Here is a 24,710-nt window from a genome sequence, read left to right as displayed (position 1 = left end):
CACGTGTGTTTTTATATACACGTATATTGTTTTCCCAGGAACTAATCATCCTTCTTTCAAAATTTGCGTAGATTTCCCTGTATATATCTCTAATTCATCCTAAAATATCTAAGAGAGTTGTGTGATCTTTTCTGAGTGTTACTTCCCAGGTAGTCAACCACTTTGATGAACTCTTAGTATTATTTTTCTCTCCCCTCCGTTTGTCACTGCTTTCTGCACTTTCCCCCCTTAAACCACCTGCACAACTAGCTTCTGGGACTTTACATCTCCGTAATTTGAACCTTCTTATTCCTGACTCTCATATCCTATTGCTTTTCTTGACTTATGCCTCCTGTGTATGTAGTAACTCAGTCTCCCCAGTACTGGAGAATTGTATTGTTCTTTGAATTTTTTTTTACATTCTTTCAATTCTCCTTTCCCCAGATTTATTTCAACTGGGTATTTGATATTCCATAATACACTTTCACTTTTCTTCTCCTCCTTTTATTCTGGGCCTCATATCTTCTCATTTTTCTTGGGCAGGTCCTACTTTTAAAGATATTTTCTTAACTTTAAAAAAATTTTTTTTATTAGTGAATCACCATGAGGTACAGTTACAGACTTACAAACTTTCATGAGTGCATTTCAGTCATACAATGACCGAGTACCCATCCCTCCACCAGTGCCCATTTTCTACCACCAATGGTCTCAGCATCCCTCCCACCACCCCCACCCCACCCCCTCCACCCCACTCTGCTTCTGTAGCAGGGCATTCCCTTTTGCTCTCTCTCTCCTTTTGGGTGTTGTGGTTTGCTATAGAGGTATTAAGTAGGCATCATGTTTGGTCAGTCTATGGTCTATTTTCAGCTTGCATCTCCCACCCCGAGCGGGCCCTCCTAGCACCCCTTATTTGGTGGTCCCTTCCCTATCTGAGCTGCCTTTTTCCCCAGAATATGAGGCCGGCTTCTAAGCTGTGGAGTAATCCTCCTGATACTTATCTCTACTGTTCTTGGGTTTCTTAACTCTTCTTATAGTCTCCTTATTTGAGTTAAATTTGTTTTAGTTACAGTTTTTCATTTTTGGACACTTTCTTATTGTTTCATTTAGACATTTTATCCTTTTTTATTTGAAAGCAATACTTTACTGGGTGTATACACAGTTGTGTTCAAGTATAACTCCTAATAGTGCTTAGTGCTATACTCCTAACAGTGCTCAGGGCCAAAGATCAAACTGGGATTGGCTCCTTACAAGTCTTAACCCCTAAATTATCTCTCCAGCTTCATCTTTTATTTCACCAAGAATATACCTTTAAGATTCATTGTCTGGGATAAAGAATATATAAAACATCATGTTTTATGCTTAAAATGTCAAGAGGATATATTCTCAGAGAATATATCCTCAAAAGTACTCTTGTTCATAAGCTCGCTGACACTCTGTTTCCACAGAGTTCTCTTCCTCTGTCTGCTGTAGCTTCTCTTGCCTGTTGGAGATATTGTTGAGATGTTTGATTGCTGCAGCCAATCTCTTCTACAAAGGAGGTACTTAAAGGTTTGGTTCCTGGGTGAGCTCTGCAGTACAGTGTTTAGGAAGGAATTATTCATTTTGCTGGAGAGATGCTCAAAAATTAGGATCTGTGGAGGTTTTCTCTAAAATGGTTTGTGTCCTCCAAAAAATCTCCTCATTTCCTTCTCCCGCACAGGGAAGGAATTCTAGAGGAATCATAATACAAGCAGACCAGTAGAAGTCTCTGCAAAGCCTCTGTTTTCTACCTGAAGTCATGTCCAACAGTCCAACAGTCATGTCCAGCAGTTCAGAGCCCTTGGCTTCAACTTTTCTGCCAGGGTTGTGAGCAAAATCAGTTGCCCTGAAGAGGATATTTGACTCAGCCTTCACAGTAGCAAGATTCTCCATAGCTCCATAGTCCAAGGCTCTCTGGGTCCTGCCTACGAGAGACTGCATTTTTTTTTTTTGCTTTTTGGGTCACACCTGGCGATGCTCAGGGGTTACTCCTGGTTCTGCGCTCAGGAATTATTCCTGGTGGCGCTCAGGGGGACCATATGGGATTCTGGGAATCGAACCCGGGTCGGCCGCATGCAAGGCAAACGCCCTACCCGCTGTGCTATTGCTCCAGCCCCGAGACTGTGTTTTTTTTTAAAAAAATTTTATTGAATCATTGTATGATAGACCTTGTCAAAGCTGTTCATGATTAGATTCTAGTCACATAATATTTCAACACCCATTCCTCCACCAGTGTACATTTCCCCCTCACTGCGCTCACTGCTCACACTTGTTACACCTAGACCTCTCTCTGCTGATGCTTCCATGCAAACATGCCTGCCAGCAATGATATTTGTTATCTGCTGATGTTTGCTCTGCTTTTTGCACCTGTGGGCTAACACAATTAAACAAGAAATATTTTTTACACATATTCTTGGGATGCTTTCTTAGGGATCAAAGATAGATGGGCATGATTTGTTTATCACAATTAACCCAAAGTATTGCCATTGGTCTCATGTGTATGATCCCATGCATGCCATCCTCTGTCATTGTAACTGCTTGTGCTCGAAGTAAGTTTTCTTACTGTCAGGGGCACATTGCTTTTATGTCCTCTCTTCCCTTTCTTCTACTTTACCCTCTTTTTCCTACTTCTATCGGTAATCTCTCTTTTTTTTTGACTTTAAGATCATCTAAGAGTGCATTATATTATTTAGTTTCAAGCTTGAAACGAGGCCTTGCACGCAGCTGACCCGAGTTCAATTCCCAGCATCCCACATGGTTCCCTGAGCACCACCAGGGGTAATTCCTGAGTGCAGATCCAGGAATAATCCTTGTGCATCGCCGGGTGTGACCCAAAAAGCAAAAAAAAAAAAAAAAAAAAAAAAAAGCAAAAAAAAAATCTGCCTTTCTCTGCAGCAACAACTATTTACTTTGGAATCTTTATTATACATTTGAGTATACTGAAGTTCCACATAACTACTATTTTGACAAGACTATTTAAAAAAATTTTTTTATTTGTGAATCACTGTGAGATAAAGTTACAGACTTGCAAATTTTCATGCTTGCATTTCAGTCATACAATGACCGAGTACCCATCCCTCCACCAGTGCCCATTTTCCACCACCAGTGGTCCCAGCATCTCTCCCACCACCACCACCCCGTCCCCTTCACCCCACCCCACCTCTGTGGCAGGGCATTCCCTTTTGCTCTCTCTCTGTCCTTTTGGGTGTTGTGGTTTGCTGTAGAAGTATTAAGTAGGCATCATGTTCAGTCTATAGTCCGCTTTCAGCCCGTATCTCCCATACCTAGTGGGCCCACCTAGCACCCTTTGTTTGGTGATCCCTTCTCTATCAGAGCTGCTTCTTCACCTAGCATGTGAGGCCAGCTTCCAAACTGTGGAATAATCCTCCTGATACTTATCTCTACTATTCTTGGGTGTTAGTCTCCCATTCTGTTACTTTATATTCCACAGATGAGTGCAATCTTTCTATGTCTGTTCCTCTTTCTGACTCATTTCACTTAACATGATACTTTCCACGTTGATCCACCTATATGCAAATTTCATGGTTTCATCTTTTCTAACAGCTGCATAGTATTCCATTGTGTAGATGTACCAAAGTTTCTATAACCAGTCATCTGTTCTTGGGCACTTGGGTTTTTTCCAGATTCTGGCTATTGTAAACAGTGCTGCAATGAACATATAGGTGCAGATGTCACTTTTACCATACTTTTTTGCATCTCTTGGATATATTCCCAGAAGTGGTATTGCTGGGTCAAATGGGAGCTCAATTTCTAATTTTTTGAGAAGCATCCATACTGTTTTCCAAAAGGGCTGAACCAGTCGGCATTCCCACCAGCAGTGAAGGGGAGTCCCTTTCTCCCCACATCCACGCCAGCACCAGTTGCTTTTGTTCTTTTGGGTGTGGGTCACTATCTGTGGTGTGAGATGGTATCTCATTGTTGTTTTGATCTGCATCTCCCTGATGATTATTGATGTACAGCATTTTCTCATGTACCTTTTAGTTATCTGAATTTCTTCCTTGAGAAAGTTTCTGTTCATTTCATTGCCCCATTTTCTGATGGGATTGGATGTTTTCTTCTTTGACAAGACTATTTTAATTTCTATTTCCCATTATCATTTGTACCAAGTGATCATTCCCACCCCAGTACATTCTTTTTTTCTCCTCTTTAAATCCTTGTTCTAACTTTTGGCTCTGACCTTTCCTTTTCTTCAAACTTCTTCCAATATCAAGAAGATAGAGGTTCTGAAAATGTTCCCTCTTAATAGTCCTTGGGAAAGAGTCTTCTACTCCCTAAGTATAAGACAAGTCTTACCCCTGTGGGAGTAATTCAGGACGTGTGAACTCTTCAGTGCAGGATTTGATGGGCACATTCCAATTGTTGTTGCGAATATATTTATTTTTATGTTAAATTCATGCGTGATTATGTCATGGAACCAAATATCAGGCACTAATATTTTCAGACACATTTCACATCATTTCCTAATTACCCAGATATTGGACGCATGAGGTGTATCTGCCATAAGGTAGGCCAGTGGGGAAAAATGTTTGAGTAGTTCCTATGGGCTAAGTCCTTTAAATCATAACTGGAAAAGAGATGATCATTTGCAGATGCATGTTATGAAACAAACAAAAAATGTCTTTATACAGTAGCAGGTAAAAGAGTTGGTTTCATCTGTACCATAGAGAGACCATGCAGTTGATACCAGTTACTTTTTTTCTGTTCTTTTTGGGTCACACCTGGCAATGCACAGGGGTTACTCCTGGCTCTGCACTCAGGAATTACTCCTGGAAGTGCTCAGGGAACCATGTGGGATGCTGGGAATCTAAGCCGGGTCTGCCTCGTGCAAGGCAAACGCCCTACCCGCTGTGCAATTGCTCTAGCCCCGAGACTGTGTTTTTTTTTAAATAGACTTCAAAAGAGCAAAAGAGACATTAGACAAGAGAAATTGTAGTGTGGGTGAGAGAAAGGTAGAAGAGGCAAAAACTAAAGAATGGGAAGTTAAAGGTTATGAGAACATGTTGGAAGAATTTCCCAACATACTTGTGACTGATGACACTCTCCCCAGCTTGAATGATACCTTCACTTCTTAAACTGAAGGGCAACATCACATATAAGATTGTAAAATGGGTGTGGAGTCATGGAAAATTTTGCAACAGTAACAGGGTTCTGTGTAAGCAACTATTCATTCAAAATGGAATGGTTCATGAATCCAAGGTGTTTATGGCAGGTCATGCTCCTGTTGTACTTCTTAGGGTTGTGAGTGGAAATAGTGGAAGAAGCCCCATGACAGAAGATAACAGAAATTCTAACTCAGCTTGAGGGCAGTTGCAGAATGTTTCATGTGTACCTGAAAGCTGATCAGCGAGCTTTTCATACTTTTTGTTTTTGTTTATAAACTCCACTTCTACCTCCTGAAGATTAGGAAGATACTCCTGCAGCATGTTTTCATACATTTCAGCACCTTGCTTTTCTATGACAAATATTTTCTTTAAAGAAAGAAAAATAAATGGTGAGGCATGCATCAGAGAAGTCACATAGCCCTCTAAATTAGAAAGTAGGTTCTCTGAGGGAGATCTCCTCTAAACCTGAAGGGCATAGAAAGGTATCTAGTAGAAGCTAGATAATATTTAAAGGAGTTTTTAAATTTTTGGTCTGCTTTACAGCTCTCTGAAAAGCAAAAATTTTATTTACATCAAACACACATGCTTAAGAAATTAAGATCCTTTGTCTCTCCAATGATCTTTTCAGTTCTGTGATTCCACTACCAAGGCTTGCCTGCCTTCCCTCCCTGACTTCTTCCCTTCCCTCTGCTCAGGAGGCTGCAGGACCTGTCGCAGTGATACTCAGCCAATGGCTGGCAGTTCAATGTAATGAACAGTGAATGTGGTACTGCTTAGCCCAACAGTGCTGGGGCTCATCTGGAGTACCCTAGCCATGCTGGGGGGTCTCCAGTATTGCACCCCTAGAGCTCAATGTGGTGCTGAGGGTTGAAGTGGGGTTGGCCTTATCCAAACCATATACCTTATAGAAGGCATTGGCCCCTGTACTATCTCTCTGGACTCCACTATGATTCTCTTAATGCTACTACATATACAGTCACAGGTATGTTTGAGAAACTCTCTCTTGTTTGATTGCATTTTTAGCAAGACAAAAGCAGCAGGGGAACTTGTTCAAAGAGCTGGGACACATGCTCTGCATGTTGGAGCCCGGTTTTGAAACCCAGGACCATATGATCTTTCCAATACCACCAGGCAAGACTCCCAAAACAAATTAATTAACAAATAAAACTTTAAACTTTAAAAAGTCAGTAAGGCATAATATACATAAATTCTAAGAAACGTTGATGTAAAAAACTGTGTTGTATCGTACGTGATTATCCACACCACACCACACTTGCCTTTACTCACCACTTCAAACTTAACATTTTTCTCTCTCTCTCCATCAGGCACCATGGAACTGACCATGTGTGCTATTGGTTTATCTTGTTTTTTCAACTACCCTCCAATAAGGACTCTACTTCATTTTGCTTCTGTTTTATAGCATCTAATATGGGACACCCAGACATGTTCAAACCAGCAATGGGAGACCATTTCTCACTACCCACACATCTTCGGTTTCTTATTTATGATTTGTACAGTGCTTCCTATACCTTTGTTTCTTGCTTGTGCTAGATTTCATTACACTGCTTCATATTTTTGGCTATTCATTCTCTTCTCTGAATTCCTAGAATCTGGTGTTGCCAATCTGTTTTTAACCCTTCTGCCTTTTTTCATTGTCTTTCTTTTTTCTTTCAAAACAACAATGACATATAATCTCACACTAGTGAGACTGGCACACATCACAAATGACAAAAACAACTAGTGTTAGCATGAATGAAGGGAAAAGGGGACTCTCATTTTCTACTGGTGGGAATGTTGCCTGGTTCCACCTTTTTGGAAAACAATGTAGAAACTTCTCAAAAAACTAGAAATTGAGTCCATATAATCCAGCAATTCCACTTCTTGACATTTACTCCAAGGGCCCCAAAACTCATCCAGAAAAACTGCTTGTATGCCAATGTTCATTGCAACACTATTCACAATAGCCAAAATCTGGAATCAACCCAAGTACCCGAGAACAGATGAATGGATAATGGACATTTGGTACATAGACAATAGGACAGTATTGCTAATCTTGATCTTCCTTCGTATAGCTGTGTGATTATCTTAATTCATGACATACATCTTCTTACAGTGGAATTTTTTTTACCCTGTATTTCCTCGCTTTTCATATCGTATTTTTAAAGGAAGGCATGCTTGCTTCTTCCTATTATTTGTATTAAAAAGAACAGATCTTTTTGTGGATGAAGTAATAGTACAGCATGTAGGACATTTGCCTTGCACATGCTGACCTGGGTTTTCTATTCCTGGTAGCCTGTGTGGTCCTCCATGCACCACCAGGAGTAATTCTTGAGTGCAGAGACAGGAATATGCCCTGAGTACTGCTGGATGTAGCCCAAAAAACTAAAAAAAAAATTAAACATAGAACAGGGGGCCGCCTGGACTCCCCGAGACCTTCCAGCCGCCCCAGCCCGTGTCCTCTGCGCCCCGGCTCCTCCCGGGGCCCCCTAACTGCGGCCCGCCCTCGCAGGTACCTTCCCGGACCCTCGGCCACGCCCTCCCGCGCCCCGCTTCCCGCCGCCTGGACTCCCCGAGACCTTCCAGCCGCCCCAGCCCGTGTCCTCTGCGCCCCGGCTCCTCCCCGGGCCCCCTAACTGCGGCCCGCCCTCGCAGGTACCTTCCCGGACCCTCGGCCACGCCCTCCCACGCCCCGCTTCCCGCCACCTGGACTCCCAGAGACCTTCCAGCCGCCCCAGCCCCTGTCCTCTGCGCCCCGGCTCCTCCCCGGGCCCCCTAACTGCGGCCCGCCCTCGCAGGTACCTTCCCGGACCCTCGGCCACGCCCTCCCGCGCCCCGCTTCCCGCCGCCTGGACTCCCCGAGACCTTCCAGCCGCCCCAGCCCGTGTCCTCTGCGCCCCGGCTCCTCCCCGGGCCCCCTAACTGCGGCCCGCCCTCGCAGGAAGACACTGGGGGCGTGTCCTGTATGTTAGTGGGCGTGGTCTAAAAGTGGGCGTGGCCTCCTCTCAGAGCGGCCGCAGTTATTCTTTGTTACCTCAGCTCAATCAGTACTTGTATGTTTTTGAAAATTCACTTTTGCGATCTCTAACACACAAAATAGCCATTAGCTTAGTCTGACACTATAAAAGCTCTCAGTTAATAAGGGAAGTTTAGCACGATCAGAAAAACCTCTTTCCACAAGAAGGAAAAAGGAACAAATAACTACAGAGCTCCAACTCTATACTTCCGTAACAATATGAAGAAGCAGCGAAAATCCCCTCCACCAAGAGAGGGAGAAGAAAAAATTCCAGAAACATCAATGGGGGCTACTCACATCTATGACCTCTCAGATAAACAATTTAGAGAGGAGATCTGGAGGAGAGTCGACCTACTCCAAGCAACCATGGAACAGACATCCAATAAACTAAGGGAGGAGATGAATGAAGCGCTGGAACGGTCTACCAAGAAAATTCAGGAAGAAATGAGAGCAGAAATGAGAGCAGAAATTTCAAATCTTCGAACGGAAATCTCACAAATAAAGGAATCGGTAGATGAAATAAAAATCTCACTAGATGCCCTACAGCTGAAGAAAGAATCAGCGACCTCGAAGATGAGCTGCAGAAAACTTATAGACAACAACAAATCATGGCCAAAGACCTCAAAATGGCTATAGAGCGAATCAGAGCCCTGGGGGATGACTTCAAGAGAAACAACATAAGAATCATTGGAGTACCAGAACCACAGGGAAGTAACCCCAATGAAAAAAACACAGTCAAAGACATCATTGCTAAGAAATTCCCAGAGCTGGAGAAGGCAGGCATCCAGATACAAGGAGTCCGAAGAGTACCAGCAAAAAGAGACCCGAATAAAAAGACTCCAAGGCATATCATAGTCAGAATGACGGATGCTATGGATAGAGACACAATTCTGCAAGCAGCAAGGTCAAAGAAGGAAATTACATACAAAGGAGCACCCCTCAGATTTACAGCAGACCTGTCAGAGGAAACCCTCCGAGCCCGAAGACAATGGTGGGACATAGTGAAAAGACTCAACGAAATGAATGCCTCACCAAGAATACTTTATCCGGCTAAACTCTCACTCAAACTCGAAGGAACCATACACTACTTCTCGGATAAACAACAGCTCAGGTCCTTCATAGACTCAAAACCAAACTTGAAAGAAGGTCTAAAGGGGCTACTGTAAGACAAGGTGGAGCCACATAAAAACAACAAACACCACAGAAATATGACACAAAATCCTATCACAATAATCTCTCTCAACGTCAACGGCCTAAATGCACCCATCAAGAGACACAGAGTGGCAAAATGGATCCAGAAATTAAACCCATCATTCTGCTGCCTGCAAGAAACACACCTGAACAAACAGAGTAAACATAGACTCAAAGTCAAAGGATGGAAAACAATCCTGCAAGCAAACAACCCCCGTAAAAAAGCTGGAGTGGCCATCCTAATATCCGACAACATAGATTTCAGGTTGAAAAAGATTAAAAGGGACAGCGAAGGTCATTTTCTGTTTATCAAGGGATATGTTCAACAGGAAGAAATCACACTCTTAAACATATATGCACCTAATGAGCGACCAGCTAAATATTTAAAACAACTCCTAGCAGACTTCAAAGAGGACATCACTAACAGCACAATAGTAGTCGGAGACTTCAATATGGCCTTATCGCCTCTAGATAGATCGACAAGAACAAAACTCAACAAGGAAACACTGACTCTGAAAGAAGAAATTGAAGAGAGAGGCCTAATAGACCTATACAGGGCCTTACACCCCCAAAAGAAAGAATACACATTCTTTTCCAGTGCACACGGAACATTTTCTAAAATAGACCATGTACTGGGCCCCAGAACATACCTCAATAGAATCGGAAAAATAGAAATTGTATCAACCATCTTTTCAGACCACGATGCGCTGAAGATAGAAGCTAACCACTCACTGACACGGAGAATCAAGTCAAACACTTGGAAATTAAACAATTCAATGGTGAACAATGAGTGGGTCAGGAAGGAAATCAAGGAAGAAATCAAAAAATACTTAGAAACAAATGAGAATGAAGACACGAGCTGCCAAAACCTATGGGACGCAGCTAAAGCCGTGTTAAGGGGAAAATTTATAGCTCTCCAAGCATTCCTCAGGAAGGAAGAAAGGGCCCACATAGACAGCTTGACTTCACGACTCAAGACCTTAGAAAAGGACCAGAAAAGGGAACCCAAACCAGATCGAAGGAAAGAAATAATAAAAATTAGAGCAGAAATTAATGACATGGAAACCAAAAAGACAATCCGAAAGATCAATGAAACAAAGAGCTGGTTCTTCGAGAAAATAAACAAGATTGATAAACCGCTAGCAAGACTCACAAAGAAAGAAAGAGAAAGAACCCTAATAAATCGAATCAGAAATGAAAAGGGGGACATCATAACAGAAACCAGTGAGATTCAAAAGATCATTAGAGACTACTTCGAAAGTCTATATGCCACAAAGCAGGAGAACCTAAAAGAAATGGATGGATTCCTCGATTCTTACAATCTCCCAAGACTGAACAAAGAAGACTTGGAATACCTGAATAGACCCATCAATGTTAAGGAAATTGAAGCTGTGATTAAAAACCTCCCCAAAAACAAAAGCCCAGGCCCAGATGGCTTCACTGGCGAATTCTTCCAAACATTTAAAGAAGACCTGCTGCCTGTTTTCCTCAAACTTTTCCAGGAAATTGAAAAAACAGGAAATCTCCCAAACAGTTTCTATGAAGCACACATCTCCCTAATACCAAAAGCAAACAAAGACACCACTAAGAAAGAAAATTACAGACCAATATCCCTGATGAACACCGATGCGAAGATCCTCAACAAAATACTGGCAAATAGGATCCAACAACTCATCAAAAAGATCATACATCACGACCAAGTGGGATTCATCCCAGGGATGCAAGGATGGTTTAACATTCGGAAATCAATCAACATAATCCAGCATATCAACAAAAGTAAAGATAAAAACCATATGATCATATCAATAGATGCAGAGAAAGCATTTGACAAGATCCAACATCCTTTCATGATGAAAACCCTCGCCAAAATGGGGTTTGGAGGAACTTTCCTCAAGATAGTCGAAGCCATCTATCACAAGCCTACGGCAAGCATTATCCTCAACGGGGAAAAACTAAGGGCCTTTCCTCTGAGATCAGGCACAAGACAAGGATGCCCACTCTCACCACTCCTCTTCAATATAGTACTGGAAGTACTTGAGATAGCTATTAGACAAGAAAAAGAGATTAAGGGCATCCAGATAGGAAGGGAAGAAATCAAACTCTCACTATTTGCAGACGACATGATACTATATCTAGAGAAGCCTAAAACCTCTACTAAGAAACTCTTAGAAACAATAGACTTATACAGTAAAGTTGCAGGCTACAAAATCAATACCCAAAAATCCATGGCCTTCATATATGCAAACAATGAGGCAGAGGAAAGGGACATGAAAAAAGCAATCCCATTCACAATCGTGCCCCGAAAAATCAAGTACCTCGGAATCAGCTTAACCAAGGAAGTAAAAGACCTTTACAAAGAAAACTACATAACGCTACTCCATGAAATCAAAGAGGACATGAGGAAATGGAAACATATACCCTGCTCGTGGATAGGGAGAATCAATGTTGTCAAAATGGCAATACTCCCTAAAGCATTATACAGATTCAATGCGATCCCTATAAATATACCCATGACACTCTTCAAAGAAATGGGTCAAGCAATCCTAAAATTCATATGGAATAACAAACGTCCAAGGATAGCTAAAACAATTCTTGGGAAAAAGATGATGGGAGGCATCACCATCCCCAACCTCAAACTTTACTACAAAGCAGTAACAATTAAAACAGCATGGTACTGGAACAAAGGCAGAGCCGTAGACCAATGGAACAGGGTGGAATATCCCTACACACAACCCCAAATGTATGACCATCTAATCTTTGATAAGGGAGCAAGAGATGTGAAGTGGAACAAGGAAAGCCTCTTTAACAAATGGTGCTGGCACAACTGGACAACCACATGCAAAAAAATGGGTTTAGACCTTGACCTGACACCATGCACAAAAGTCAGATCAAAATGGATTAAAGACCTCAACATTCGACCACAAACCATAAGGTACATTGAAGACAATGTCGGCGAAACCCTCCACGATATTGAAGATAAAGGTATCTTCAAAGGTGGCACGGAACTAAGCAATCTAGTAAAAACAGAGATCAACAAATGGGACTACATTAAACTAAAAAGCTTCTGCACCGCAAGAGATACATTGACCAGAATCCAAAGACTATCCACAGAATGGGAAAGGATATTTACACAATACCCATCAGATAAGGGGTTGATATCAATGGTATATAAAGCACTGGTTGAACTCTACAAGAAGAAAACATCCAACCCCATCAAAAAATGGGGCGAAGAAATGAACAGAAACTTTACCAAGGAAGAAATACGAATGGCCAAAAGGCACATGAAAAAGTGCTCTGCATCACTAATCATCAGAGAGATGCAGATCAAAACAACCATGAGATACCACCTCACACCACAGAGACTAGCACACATCCAAAAGAACAAAAGCAACCGCTGTTGGAGAGGATGTGGGGAGAAAGGGACCCTTCTTCACTGCTGGTGGGAATGCCGACTGGTTCAGCCCTTCTGGAAAACAATTTGGACGATTCTCAAAAAATTAGATATTGAATTCCCATTTGACCCAGCAATACCACTGCTGGGAATATATCCCAGAGAGGCAAAAAAGTACAATCGAAACAACATCTGCACATGTATGTTCATCGCAGCACTGTTTACAATAGCCAGAATCTGGAAAAAACCCGAATGCCCCAGAACGGATGACTGGTTGAGGAAACTTTGGTACATCTATACAATGGAATACTATGCAGCTGTTAGAAAAAAGGAGGTCAAGAATTTTGTAGTTAAGTGGATGGGCATGAAAAGTTTCATGCTGAGTGAAATGAGTCAGAAAGAGAGAGACAGACATAGAAAGATTGCACTCATCTATGGTATATAGAATAACAGAGTGGGAGACTATCACCCAAGAACTGTAGAAATAAGTACCAGGAGGTTGACTCCATGGCTTCGAGGCTGGCCTCACGTTCCGGGGAAAGGTCAACTCAGAGAAGCGATCACCAACTACATTGTAGTCGAAGGCCATGTGGGGGAAGGGAGTTGCGGGCTGAATGAGGGCTAGAGACTGAGCACAGCGGCCACTCAACACCTTTATTGCAAACCACAACAGCTAATTAGAGAGAGAGAACAGAAGGGAATGCCCTGCCACAGTGGCAGGGTGGGGTGGGGGGGAGATGGGATTGGGGAGGGTGGGAGGGACGCCGGGTTTACGGGTGGTGGAGAATGGGCACTGGTGAAGGGATGGGTTCCCGAACTTTGTATGAGGGAAGTATAAGCACAAAAGTGTATAAATCTGTAACTGTACCCTCACGGTGATTCTCTAATTAAAAATAAATAAATTAAAAAAAAAACATAGAACAGGGATCTTCTCCTGAAAGTTCTTTGGGTTTCTATAGCATGTAGCAGGGTATGTGTCATGGAGGTGGCACAGAGAACCCTGCTATGGGCATGTTTGGAAAGGTAAAGCTAGTCCCTACAAGGGAGCATTGCTGCAAATGAAGTCCCCCTTGGTTTTGCAAGGCCCCTTTAATCTCCTCAAACAGAATACTGTTTAAACAAGGACTTTGAATATCATTATTTTTCTCTACAGCTCCTCTAGTCTATGAGAACCATTTCTGGGACTCTCCAGGTAATGCCACTACCCTTAAAAGGTGTGACTTTCTGTTGTTTCCAGGGGCATGAGACCTGTGGTTTCCCTGGCTATTTTTATTGCTTTTACTTTGGAGCCATAGCACAGTGGGTAGGGCGTTTGCCTTGCACTCGGCCAACCCAGGTTCAATTCCTCTGTCCCTCTTGGAGAGCTTGGCAAGCTACTGAGAGTATCTCAGCCGCATGGCAGAGCCTGGCAAGCTACCGTGATGTATTCGATATGCCAAAAACAGTAACAACAAGTCTCACAATGGAGACATTACTGGTGCCCGCTCGAGCAAATCGATGAGCAATGGGATGACAACGATACAGTGATACTTCACCCCCAATCCATATCCTGAATCCTCTAAGATTTGCCATCTCTATATACAAATGGTCAACAGCATATGAAAAAAGTGCTCATTGCCACTCATGATTAGGAAATGCAAGTCAAAATCACAGGCATCTTCTCAGGCCTGTGAGAATTGCATGTATTTTTTGAAAGTCTGGAAACAGCCAGTATAGGCAGGGTGTGGAGAGAAAATAACACTTATCCACCATTGGTAGGAATGTTATCTGGTTCAACCTCTATGAAAAACAATATGCAGATCTATTCAAAAAGAAATAAGGAATAGGACTATCATATGACCCAGTGTTACCACTTCTTGGTATCTATCCCCCAAACATAAAGTCATTGATTTGAATTGAAAGAGTATATATATATATATATATATATATATATATATATATATATATATACACTCTGCACATAGTACAATAGCAAAGATAGTGAAACAACCCAAACTCCCAACTACAGATGAATGGATCAAGAAGTGCACAGTGAAATATTAGGCATCCTTAATAAACAAAAAAAATCATGCAATTTGCAGTAACATGGATGGAACTAGAGGATGGAATATGCTGAGTGAAGTCAGTCAAAAGAAAAGGCATAGATACAGAATGATAGCTCTAATATGTGAGACTTAAAGATGCATAGCAAGGGAGCAACAAAAGTCGAAAGGCAAAATAATTAGTTTGGGGTGGGAGGCATGAGGGGATCCTTGGGAGAGGAAAATAGGTACACTGGTGATGGGCGTGATGTTGAAATTATATGCATGAGAAATCAGTACTAATAGGATTGAAAATCACACAATCTCAATCACTAATTTTTTTAATACATACTCTCTCTCTAAAGGAATCAGCTAGGCCTGACTCACTGGCTCCCTGCACCTGAAAAGCTCTGCTTTCTTGAACTGTTATTTCCCTCCCCCACCACCTCCCAACAAATTCATGCACATTATGCTAGCATCTCTGTGTAACATGGAGTATGTGATTATTTTTTAAATGGAAGTAATCTTTCTTGTTCTCCTTGTAGTTTAGAAGAATAATTCAGAATAGAACTACAGCTTTGTTCATACTAGAAGAGTGATTTTACGGTTAGGTGATTAGAAGAGCATGACATATACCCAGCCTCCAGAAATTGCCATTTGCAATTATGTTTACATGCAAAATGAACATTACCTGAGACTCGGTTAGCTCTTCAATTAGCTTAATTTCCTTATCAACAAAGTGTTTCTCATCCTCTTTTAATTTTATGGCAAGTTCTTTAACACCTACCAAAAAGTCAGCGATCTCTTCTTCTTTATCAGTGATCTAAATAGAGAAAATAGGCATTGTTACGTCAATTAAGTTTTCGAATATCTAGGAAAATTAATGTTTCTTTGCATAAGACAAATCTGATTTAAGTTTTATCCTTCCTCCCTCCTTCCCTCCTTCCCTCCCTCCCTTCCTCCCTCCCTCCCTCCCTCTCTCTTTCACTCTTTCTTTCTTTCTTTCTTTCTTTCTTTCTTTCTTTCTTTCTTTCTTTCTTTCTTTCTTTCTTTCTTTCTTTCTTTCTTTCTTTCTTTCTTTCTTTCTTTCTTTCTTTCTTTCTTTCTTTCTTTCTTTCTTTCTGTCTTTCTTTCTTTCTTTCTTTCCTTTTGCATTTTGGGTCACACCAAGTGATGCTCAGGGGTTACTCCTAGCTCTGCACTCAGGAATTACTCCTGGTGGTGCTTGGGGGACCATTTGGGATGCCAGGGATTGAACTCAGGTCGGCCACATACAAGGCAAACTCCCTACCCACTGTACTATTGCTCTGGCCCCAAGTTCTATTAGTTTTATTATTTCTTAATAAAACCACCAAGAGGATTTTTTCCTCTTTATTCATACTGGAAGGTTAATTTCTTTACCAACAACATCTAGAGATTATATGAAGAATGGGAACAAAAAGAGCTGGACAAAGGATTAACAGAGGAGGTAAATAAGTAATGTTTGATTTTTAGTTTCAGAAAGCATCTCCCTCAAAAGTTATCTCGAATAAGTTCCTGATAAATTCTTACAGTTAACACACAACAAATAGATACATTGCTTACTAAATTAAATAATACCCTCTAAATCTGAAATTAGCAGAAAGTATACCTTTTTAAAATAAGGTTTAAGAAATCTTGGAAAAGATGCAAGCTAAACCCCTAAAATTCACAGGTACACTGGTCTTTTGGCTGGAAACTCCGGAGTACCTTTTGGAGTGGAGTGGGCTGGGTTCCCTCCCTGCTGAAGCCCTGGCAGCCTCACTCATACCCCACAGCCACTGCCACACCAACAACCCAACTTCACTGCTTCATGACTAATGTCTGCAGAGATGCCAAACCTATGAAAATTCTAAACACATGAGTTTTCAGGCTAAATACCCTGGGATCTTCTCATAGTGGGGGCAAATAGCTTTCTCCCACCCTCCTCTACTTCTAGAAGCACCAGAAGCCAGACCCACATCCCACAGCTGCCATGTAAACTCATTAGCCCAGTTCTAAAGATCATGTTGTTCCTAGAGTATGTAGCCACATAAGTAGCCGCCCAACACTTCTAACGTCCACAATACTGGGGCCAAAGCAATAGCCCAGCGGGTTGGGTGTTTGCCTTGCAAGCGGTCGACCTGGGTTTGATCCCTGGCATCCCATATAGTCTCCCAGCACTGACAGGAGTAATTCCTGAGTGCATGATTCAGGAGTACCCCCTGTGCATCACCGTGTGTGACCCAAAAAACAAAAATAAATAAATAAATAAAAAATAAGTCCACAATACTGACAGCCTGATAGAAGCACACCAAATTCGATCGGAAAATGGCTTACAAGCTAAAAAAAAGCTCAATAAACAAAAGCAATAACAGAAGGCTCAACTAGTAACAAACAGCTCAGTAAATCCTCAGACAATGACTTCATGACCACACGTGAGATAAGACAATTTTAACAAGTTTTCTTTTACTGAAGTATATTTTATAATTTCATTAGCCATTTAGTTGTAACAAGTAATATAAAATAATTTTTGTGTCTGCTAAAGGAAAGGCTTGGGGTGTAGGAGGGAAACTGGGGACAATGATGGAAGGTCACACTGGTGGTGGGATTGGTGTTGGAACATTGAATACCCAAAACAACTATGTTATGAACAACTTTTGTTTTCTGTTTTTTTGTCCTTTTTAAACCACAGTGTTTAAATAAAGTAAAACAAAACAAAAATAAAATGACGTTTAAGTATTGAATGAGAGATGATCTACAGGACTAAATCAAAGTCCTACCTGTTTTCTTACCTCTGTTTCTAAATACTTGCGGGTTAGTTGTACAGTCTGAATATCATTTATTAGATTTTCTAGTAAAGTACTTTGCTCTGATACCCAAGCTTTAGTTTTTTTTTGAGCACAAGATATTTTCCACTTAGTGAAAAATCTAAAGATTAAAACACAGAATAACATTAATTTATATGACAGTTCACTTAAAAGATGAATGAATCTGAAACAAAACAAGTCTAAGTATGATGATAGAAAATTGTGCTATTGATGACGCAATTTAAGATGAAAGAGAGGAGGAGATGAAGAATAGGAGGACAATAAGAAGAAAGAGGAAGAGTAGAAAGGAGGAGGAGGGGAAAGAGAAGAAAGAAGAGGAGGAGGAGAAGGAGGAGAAGAAGGAGGAGGGGAGAAGAAGAAGGAGGAGGAGGAGGAGGAGGAGAAGAAGAAGAAGAAGAAGAAGAAGAAGAAGAAGAAGAAGAAGAAGAAGAAGAAGAAGAAGAAGAAGGAGGAGGAGGAGGAGGAGGAGGAGGAGAGGAGGAGGAGGAGAAGAAAGAGGAGGAGGAGAAGAAGGAGAAGGGGAAGAAGAGAAAAAAGAAGAGGAGGAGGAAGAAGGAGGAGAGTAAGAAGAGGAGGAAGAAGAAGGAGAAGAAGAAAAAGAAGAAGAAGAAGAAGGAGGAGGAGGAGGAGAAGGAAGAGGAAGAGGAGAAGAAGGAGAAGGAGAAGGGGAAGAAGAGGAAGAAGAGGAGGAGGAAGAAGGAGAAGAAGAAGGAGGAGGAGAAGAAGAAGTAGAAGAAGAGGAAGAAGGAGAAGAAGAAGGAGGAGAGAAAGAAGAGGAGAAAGAAGGAGAAGAGGAGGAAGAAGAAGAGGAAGGAGAAGGAGAAGAAGAAGGATAAAAGGAGGAAGAAGAATAAGAAGAGGAAGAAGAAGAGGAGGAGGAAGAAGGAGAAGAAGGAGAAGAAGTGGAAGAAGGAGAAGAAGAGGAAGAAAATGAAGAAGGATGAAGAAGAAGGAGAAGAAGAAGTAGAAGAAGAAGGGGAAGAGGAAGAAGAAGAAGAGGAAGGTGAAGAAGGAGAAGAAGAAGGAGAAGAGGAAGAAGGAGAAGAGGAAGAAGAAGAGGAAGGAGAAGAAGGAGAAGTAGGAGAAGCAGGAGAAGAAGAAGAGGAAGAGGAAGAAGAAGAGGAAGAAGAAGGACAAGAAGAAGGAGAAGCAAGAGAAGAAGAAGAGGAAGAGGAAGAAGGACAAGAAGAAGGAGAAAAGGAAGAAGAAGAGGAAGAAGAAGAAGAAAAAGAAGAGGAAGGAGAAGAAGGAGAAGTAGGAGAAGCAGGAGAAGAAGAGGAAGATGAAGAAGAGCAAGAGGAAGAGGAAGAAGAGGAGGAAGAAGAGGAAGGAGAAGAAGAAGTAGGAGAAGCAGGAGAAGAAGAAGAGGAAGATGAAGAAGAAGAAGAAGAGGAAGAGAAAGAAGAAGAAAGAAGGAGGAAGAAGAGGAGGAGGAAGAGGAAGACAAGGAGGAGGAGGTCATCAGTTTCTCTGCAGGATGCTTCCCAGTAAGAAATGGTATCTGTATGTCCACTAGGATAGCTCACAAGCCAGAGCCTTCGAAACTCAAAGCAAAAAGAAAATCAAGTAGAAATATCAATTGAATCAACTACATTTACCAAAGTGCTACAGAGTTTTAATTTTACATTCTTGTTTTTTCTTTTCTTTTTTTCTTGAATCACCGTGATATACATAGCTATAATAAAATACAGCTGTTTCCACAAGTGCTAAGTGCCTATCATGCACTTATAACATCACACTAGCATCTAAGTTACTATTCATGACAACATTAAAAGCACTAGGTGCTAACTACCACTCCTCACTTTATAGGAATGGCAGGTAAAAAAATGACTGAGACAAAGTCCTTTAGCCTCTCAGTGACAGCTAGGAAGAGACAGGGTAAACAATGAGATGAATCTGCATCACCTGCAAGCCTGGCATGACCCTTTAACCCTGCACAGAACCTCCAGACTTGTCCACACAGAAACCTGAATGAACAAGAGGTACTGCACAAACCTATTAGGCTTTTTGGTGTATTTGATTAATTGAAACATTAGTTCTGTTCAATAACAGATAATTGAACAGATGCATCTGCACTGTCTCTGCACTGTTGTCCCGTTGTTCATCAATTTGCTTAAGCAGGCACCATTGTGAGACTTGTTACTGCTTTTGGCATATTGAATATGCCACAGGTAGCTTGCCATGCTCTGCCATGCGGGTGAGATACTCTCGGTAGCTTGCCGGGCTCTCTGAGAGGAACGAAGGAATCAAACCTGGGTCGGCCACGTGCAAGGCAAACGCCCTACCCGCTGGGCTATTGTTCCAGTCCATTAGGACTAACCTATTAGGCTTTTTGGTGTATTTGATTAATTGAAACATTAATTCTGTTCAATAACAGATAATTGAACAGATGCATCTAGACCCAAATATTCTCCTACAATTTAATTGAGGAAATTTATTTTGACTCTAGGCAACCCAAAAGTACTCTTGTTTTCTCCCAACTTTGGGGCATTGTTCATTAATATAATATTCGCAAAACAAATGATTCTTTTTTACCGCTTCTGACATTCCTTTTGAAATTTATCACCCAGTTGCTTCACTTCTTTTCGATATAATTCTTTTGTAGCTCTAAAAACAGGAAGAATGTATTAGACTTTGCATTTGTGAGCAAAGTGATCATGTCTAAAGAACATTATGAACATTAAGGTTTCCATCTAGTTGGAAGGCAAAAGAAAACTTGTATTACAGCTGAAAATATTTGTGGTAGACTAAGAAAAGCAACTCCAGTTTTATGCAAATGCAAAGTATTTTTTAAGGATTGTGATGGGTAACCCAAGGTAGGAAATCATATATTCTGGGGTGATAGTTGTCAGCTGAAGAAGTGTAGTGGTCATGTTTAGTAGAGGGAGGAAGGCAGACGATCAGAACAGGGTGAAATCTTACCAGGGAAAGGAAATCATCATGTGCGAAGGGAAGCCAGTCAGGTCTGCTGTATTGGAGACAGGCTTGCTGCCCACAGAGAACATGAACGGAAACACCACCATTGTTTTATGGGTAGGATGAAAATCAACAAATTGGTAGGGAACTCTAGTTTTTAGACTGTTCTAGACTATTGTGGACTAGGCTATGGATTCTAAACTGAGCTATGATTTGATAATTTGTGATTCAGAAAGTCAATATATATTCTTTGAACTTAGGGGAAATAAGTATACTTTTAAATGGAAAATTTTATTTTGTGATAGAACAGATGGAAACATGTAGATTAAATGTAGGAATTATGTCTCTGATAGTTGTGATCCCTTCTCCCCCTAGAGAAGTGCTACATGCACAGAAATAAATTGACTGCTACATTAAAAATGAGAATGTAAACATGTAGATAGATGGATGGGTAGATAGATAGATAGATAGATAGATAGATAGATAGATAGATAGATAGATAGATAGATAGATAGATAGAGACCTCTGACCAACATTCTGCAATGCATAGGGGTTATTCCTGGCTCTGCACTTGGGAATTACTCCTGGTGATTCTTGGGAACCATATTGGATCCCAAGGATTGAACCAGGTTAGCTGCAGGTAAGAAAAGCACCCGACCTGCTGAACGGTCTATATGCCCCTGAGACTTTATATCTTTTTTAAAATAAAAGTTTTCATAAGTGAATCTTAGAATATAAAGCACTCCCAGGTAAATTACAAACAGAATTGTGCTAGTGGTTGCTGTTTTTTTTTCTATTTGACATCGGTGTGTGAACCCTCAATTTCCTCTCTAAATAGATGTAGACAGCCTTAGAACTTTGTTGGTGGATATTCTGAGGCTTATGTGCGTATAATGAGACTGTACTCTTGAATAATAGTCAAAATGAAGATTACACAACCCCTTAACTCCAGCAGCTCAACTCTTTGGACTTTATTTGAAAGAAATAGTAACAGAGATGGACAAAGATATATTAAAGGATGTTAACTTTGACTGTGTTGTTTATAATGTAAAAATAGAATAAAACCTGTCTATCAAGTGATTTCTTGCTAAACAAAACACATTGTAATCTTTTAAAAAGGACTATGTAACTAGATAAAAGAGAAAAGAGGTCTTATATATAGGATTTTTCTCTGTTTTGAAATAATTTTCAAATAATTTCAAACTGAACAGTCAAAAGTAAAAATTAATACAAAGAATTTCATCCAATCTTCACTACTCCAAATTTAACCATTTTACCATTTTTAATCTTTCTTCCAGATATATTTTCCCCAGGTTTCTTGAGATAAAATTAACAGTGTAAATAACTAAAATGTAGTTCTTGGTGGAAAATTTCAGTTATAGAGGGGTACAATTCACATGAAAGTATATATATTTGAAAATATGAAGAGCAAACGCTGTACAGTGATATCTCTGTGGAAACATTAAAGTAACTTTTATTCTAAGTTACTCATTACTTTTTTCTTTTTTGGGCTAGCTCAGAGACTATTCCTGGCTCTGAGCTCAGGAATCACTCTTGGCAGGTTTGGTGGACTATGTGGGGTGCTGGTGATTGAACATAGGTTGCCAGCATGCAAGGCAAATGCCCTACCCACTGTGTTATCTCTCCATCCCTGCATTACACATCTCTAGACTTGAATGTTTAACTCAGGCATAAGCATTACATTTTTTAACCATAAAAACGACAGTAATTTAGACTGGTGCTAATGAATTTCACAGGAAGGCAATTTCGTGACAACATTCAAGAACATTTTTTCTCTATATTTAAACTTTGTTTACCTTTTCAAGAAAAGATTAAAGACCTAAAAACCTTTTTCAGATTGTAAAACAGAGAGAGCTAATTATAACCGCCCCCTTTTAGACTATATTAGACATAGGCATAGATTTATTACTACCAGTCATTTAAAAACAAATGAAGAAACAAATATGAAAATATTCAGAGGCATCAAACATACTGTAAAAGTTCTCTAAGCGTGCTGATTCCTTCTGTCATATTCTTGATGTCAATTTTTCTTTTGAAAAGGAAGTTTTCTTTCTCAGTGATATAATTTAAGAGTTTTTCATTTCTACCATTAAAAAAATATATGTTAATTGAAATTGTTTCTTTTAACTCAGCATGAGAAAACATACAATCAAGAATAAAATTTAAAAAAAATTGTTGGCAAAGTTCCCTTCACGGATGATTCCTAGCGCCACAGGGTTCCCTGAGAACCACTGGAAGTGACCTCCAGGCATCTGCCTCCGAGTAGTTTCCAAGTACCACCAGGTGTCGCCCCAAACAACAACATGCAATCATTCTTCCTGCCCTCTTCAGTGACAAAGTGGTTGTAACAATGTTCCACAATTAAATGCTACAAAGATGAACATAACTTCACCTAAGTAGCTGTGGACACTCCAATTTTAACATCACCCGGGAGTAGCAATAGACTATTAAGTGCATAATTAATGCATATTAGATGCACGATTTCATGTTCAATAGATGTTATCCTAAATAATCAGTAGGAAAACCTGAGGAAATATGCATGGGGTGAATATGCAGTACTACGTGTTGATGAATGCACAAGGTTTTGAAGATATAGTTCTAAGACAGAGGGATTGCCTTGACCTATTTACAGCTCCATGGGACAAAGGACTTTGTTAGTGTCTACTTGATTACAAAATAGTGACTGATGAGCTCTAAGAATGACATCAGATTGTATTTGAAAAGTATTGGGGAGGTGGAATTAAGAATGTGTGTGATTAAATGAAGTCCAATGAGTAGTGTAGGATAAAATTTTACTTGGAAAAAACCAAACAAACAAAACAAACAAACAAACATTCTCCAGTCTCTGGGTTAGGGGCTTTGTGCAAAGGACAAAATCCTTATCCGAGCAAGGAAATACAGGCACAAAGTCAATTTCTGAGAAAAACAGATCTTATAGTTCCTTTAAATAGTTTCATGGGATAAATGCTTAGTTATTCTTTTAAGAATCTGATACGCCAAACATAGTAACAATAAGTCTCACAATGAGAGACCTTACTGGTGCCCGTTCAAACAAATCGATGAGCAGTGGGATGACAGTGTGTAACAGTGTGACTTAGAAATAAAAAGCATGCAGTTTGAATCAGTGGATATGATCTGACCCAAATGAGGAAACCATTACTCTATTTCTATAGAGCAGATTTGGAGAGTGATTATTTTAAGTTTATTTGTCTTTGGATAAATACTATTTGTTGTTGTCAATATATTTTAAGAGAGATAAGGTTGAGGGGAGAGTTTCACTTTGACTACTAGAAAATCAACTTGCTGGGCCACAGCAATAGTACAGTAAGTAGGGAATTTGCCTTCCCTTCCACACACAAGACCCAGGTTCGATCCCTGACATCCTACCTGAGCACCACCAGAAGTAATTTCTAAGAGCAGAACCAGAAGTAAGCCCTAAGTGGGGCTAGAGCGATAGCACAGCGGGTATGGCATTTGCCTTGTACGCGGCCAACCTGGGTTCGATCCCCAGCATCCCATATGGTTCCCTGAGCACTGCCAGGGGTAATTCCTGAGTGCCGCGCCAAGAGAGACCCCTGTGCATCTCAGGGTGTGACCCAAAAAGAAAAAAAAATAGAAGTAAGCCCTAAGTATCTGGGTATGGCAAAAAAACAAAAGAAAATGGGGAAAAAGAAATGCACCTCATAACTATGCACAGTGACTTATGATTAATGAAAGAAACATACTCGAGAATCATCTTCCTCCTATGTCTTTTCATTTTTTCTTCCTCTTTTATTGCAGCCATAAATTGTTTGTTTAAGTTTTGTAATCTCTCTTGTAGATCTTGGTACACCAAACGTCTACTCTTTAGTTTTTCAGCTATCTAGAAAAAAAACCAAACAGATGATCTTGTTGAAAATTTCTTTGACTAGATACTATGTTTCATTTTTATTAAATATTTCCAGTCAGGACAAAAATAGTAGCCATCAAATACACTGATGCTTTTTTCTTGTACTTATATCACTTTATTGAATTACTTCAAATGAATCAGAAAAGTCAGGTTTAGTATCAATGGTTCAGCATAACTTTATGACTGTGTATCATTAAAACATCTGAATGGAAAAAACTCTTAAATGAAGAGTTAACAATAAAGTAAGGAAAAATAAATGAGATTTAATTCTACCCCAAAAAGCAAGAGTTCAGAGTGATAAACTTAGCACTGAAAACAAA

The 24,710-nt window shown here is 40.4% G+C and overlaps 1 protein-coding gene across 1 annotated transcript in view; it reads right to left on the bottom strand.

Moving 5' to 3' along the window:
* Window positions 1-5,228: 5,228 nt before the first annotated feature.
* CCDC175 (coiled-coil domain containing 175) overlaps window positions 5,229-24,710 on the bottom strand; it is a 45,735-nt gene continuing 26,253 nt past the window's right edge. Inside the window, exons 9-14 of the mRNA XM_055132074.1 lie at window positions 24,227-24,363; window positions 22,474-22,584; window positions 20,100-20,171; window positions 17,529-17,664; window positions 15,428-15,559; window positions 5,229-5,486 (exon numbers count right to left, since the gene is read on the bottom strand). Coding sequence (XP_054988049.1) covers window positions 5,229-5,486; window positions 15,428-15,559; window positions 17,529-17,664; window positions 20,100-20,171; window positions 22,474-22,584; window positions 24,227-24,363 — 846 coding nt within the window. The remainder of the gene's footprint in view (window positions 5,487-15,427; window positions 15,560-17,528; window positions 17,665-20,099; window positions 20,172-22,473; window positions 22,585-24,226; window positions 24,364-24,710) is intronic.

The sequence above is a fragment of the Sorex araneus genome, chromosome 3, assembly GCF_027595985.1.
Source record: "Sorex araneus isolate mSorAra2 chromosome 3, mSorAra2.pri, whole genome shotgun sequence".
Lineage (NCBI taxonomy): Eukaryota > Metazoa > Chordata > Mammalia > Eulipotyphla > Soricidae > Sorex > Sorex araneus.
The sequence above is the reverse complement of the archived record's forward strand: the minus strand, read 5'-3'. Positions and strand labels throughout refer to the sequence as shown.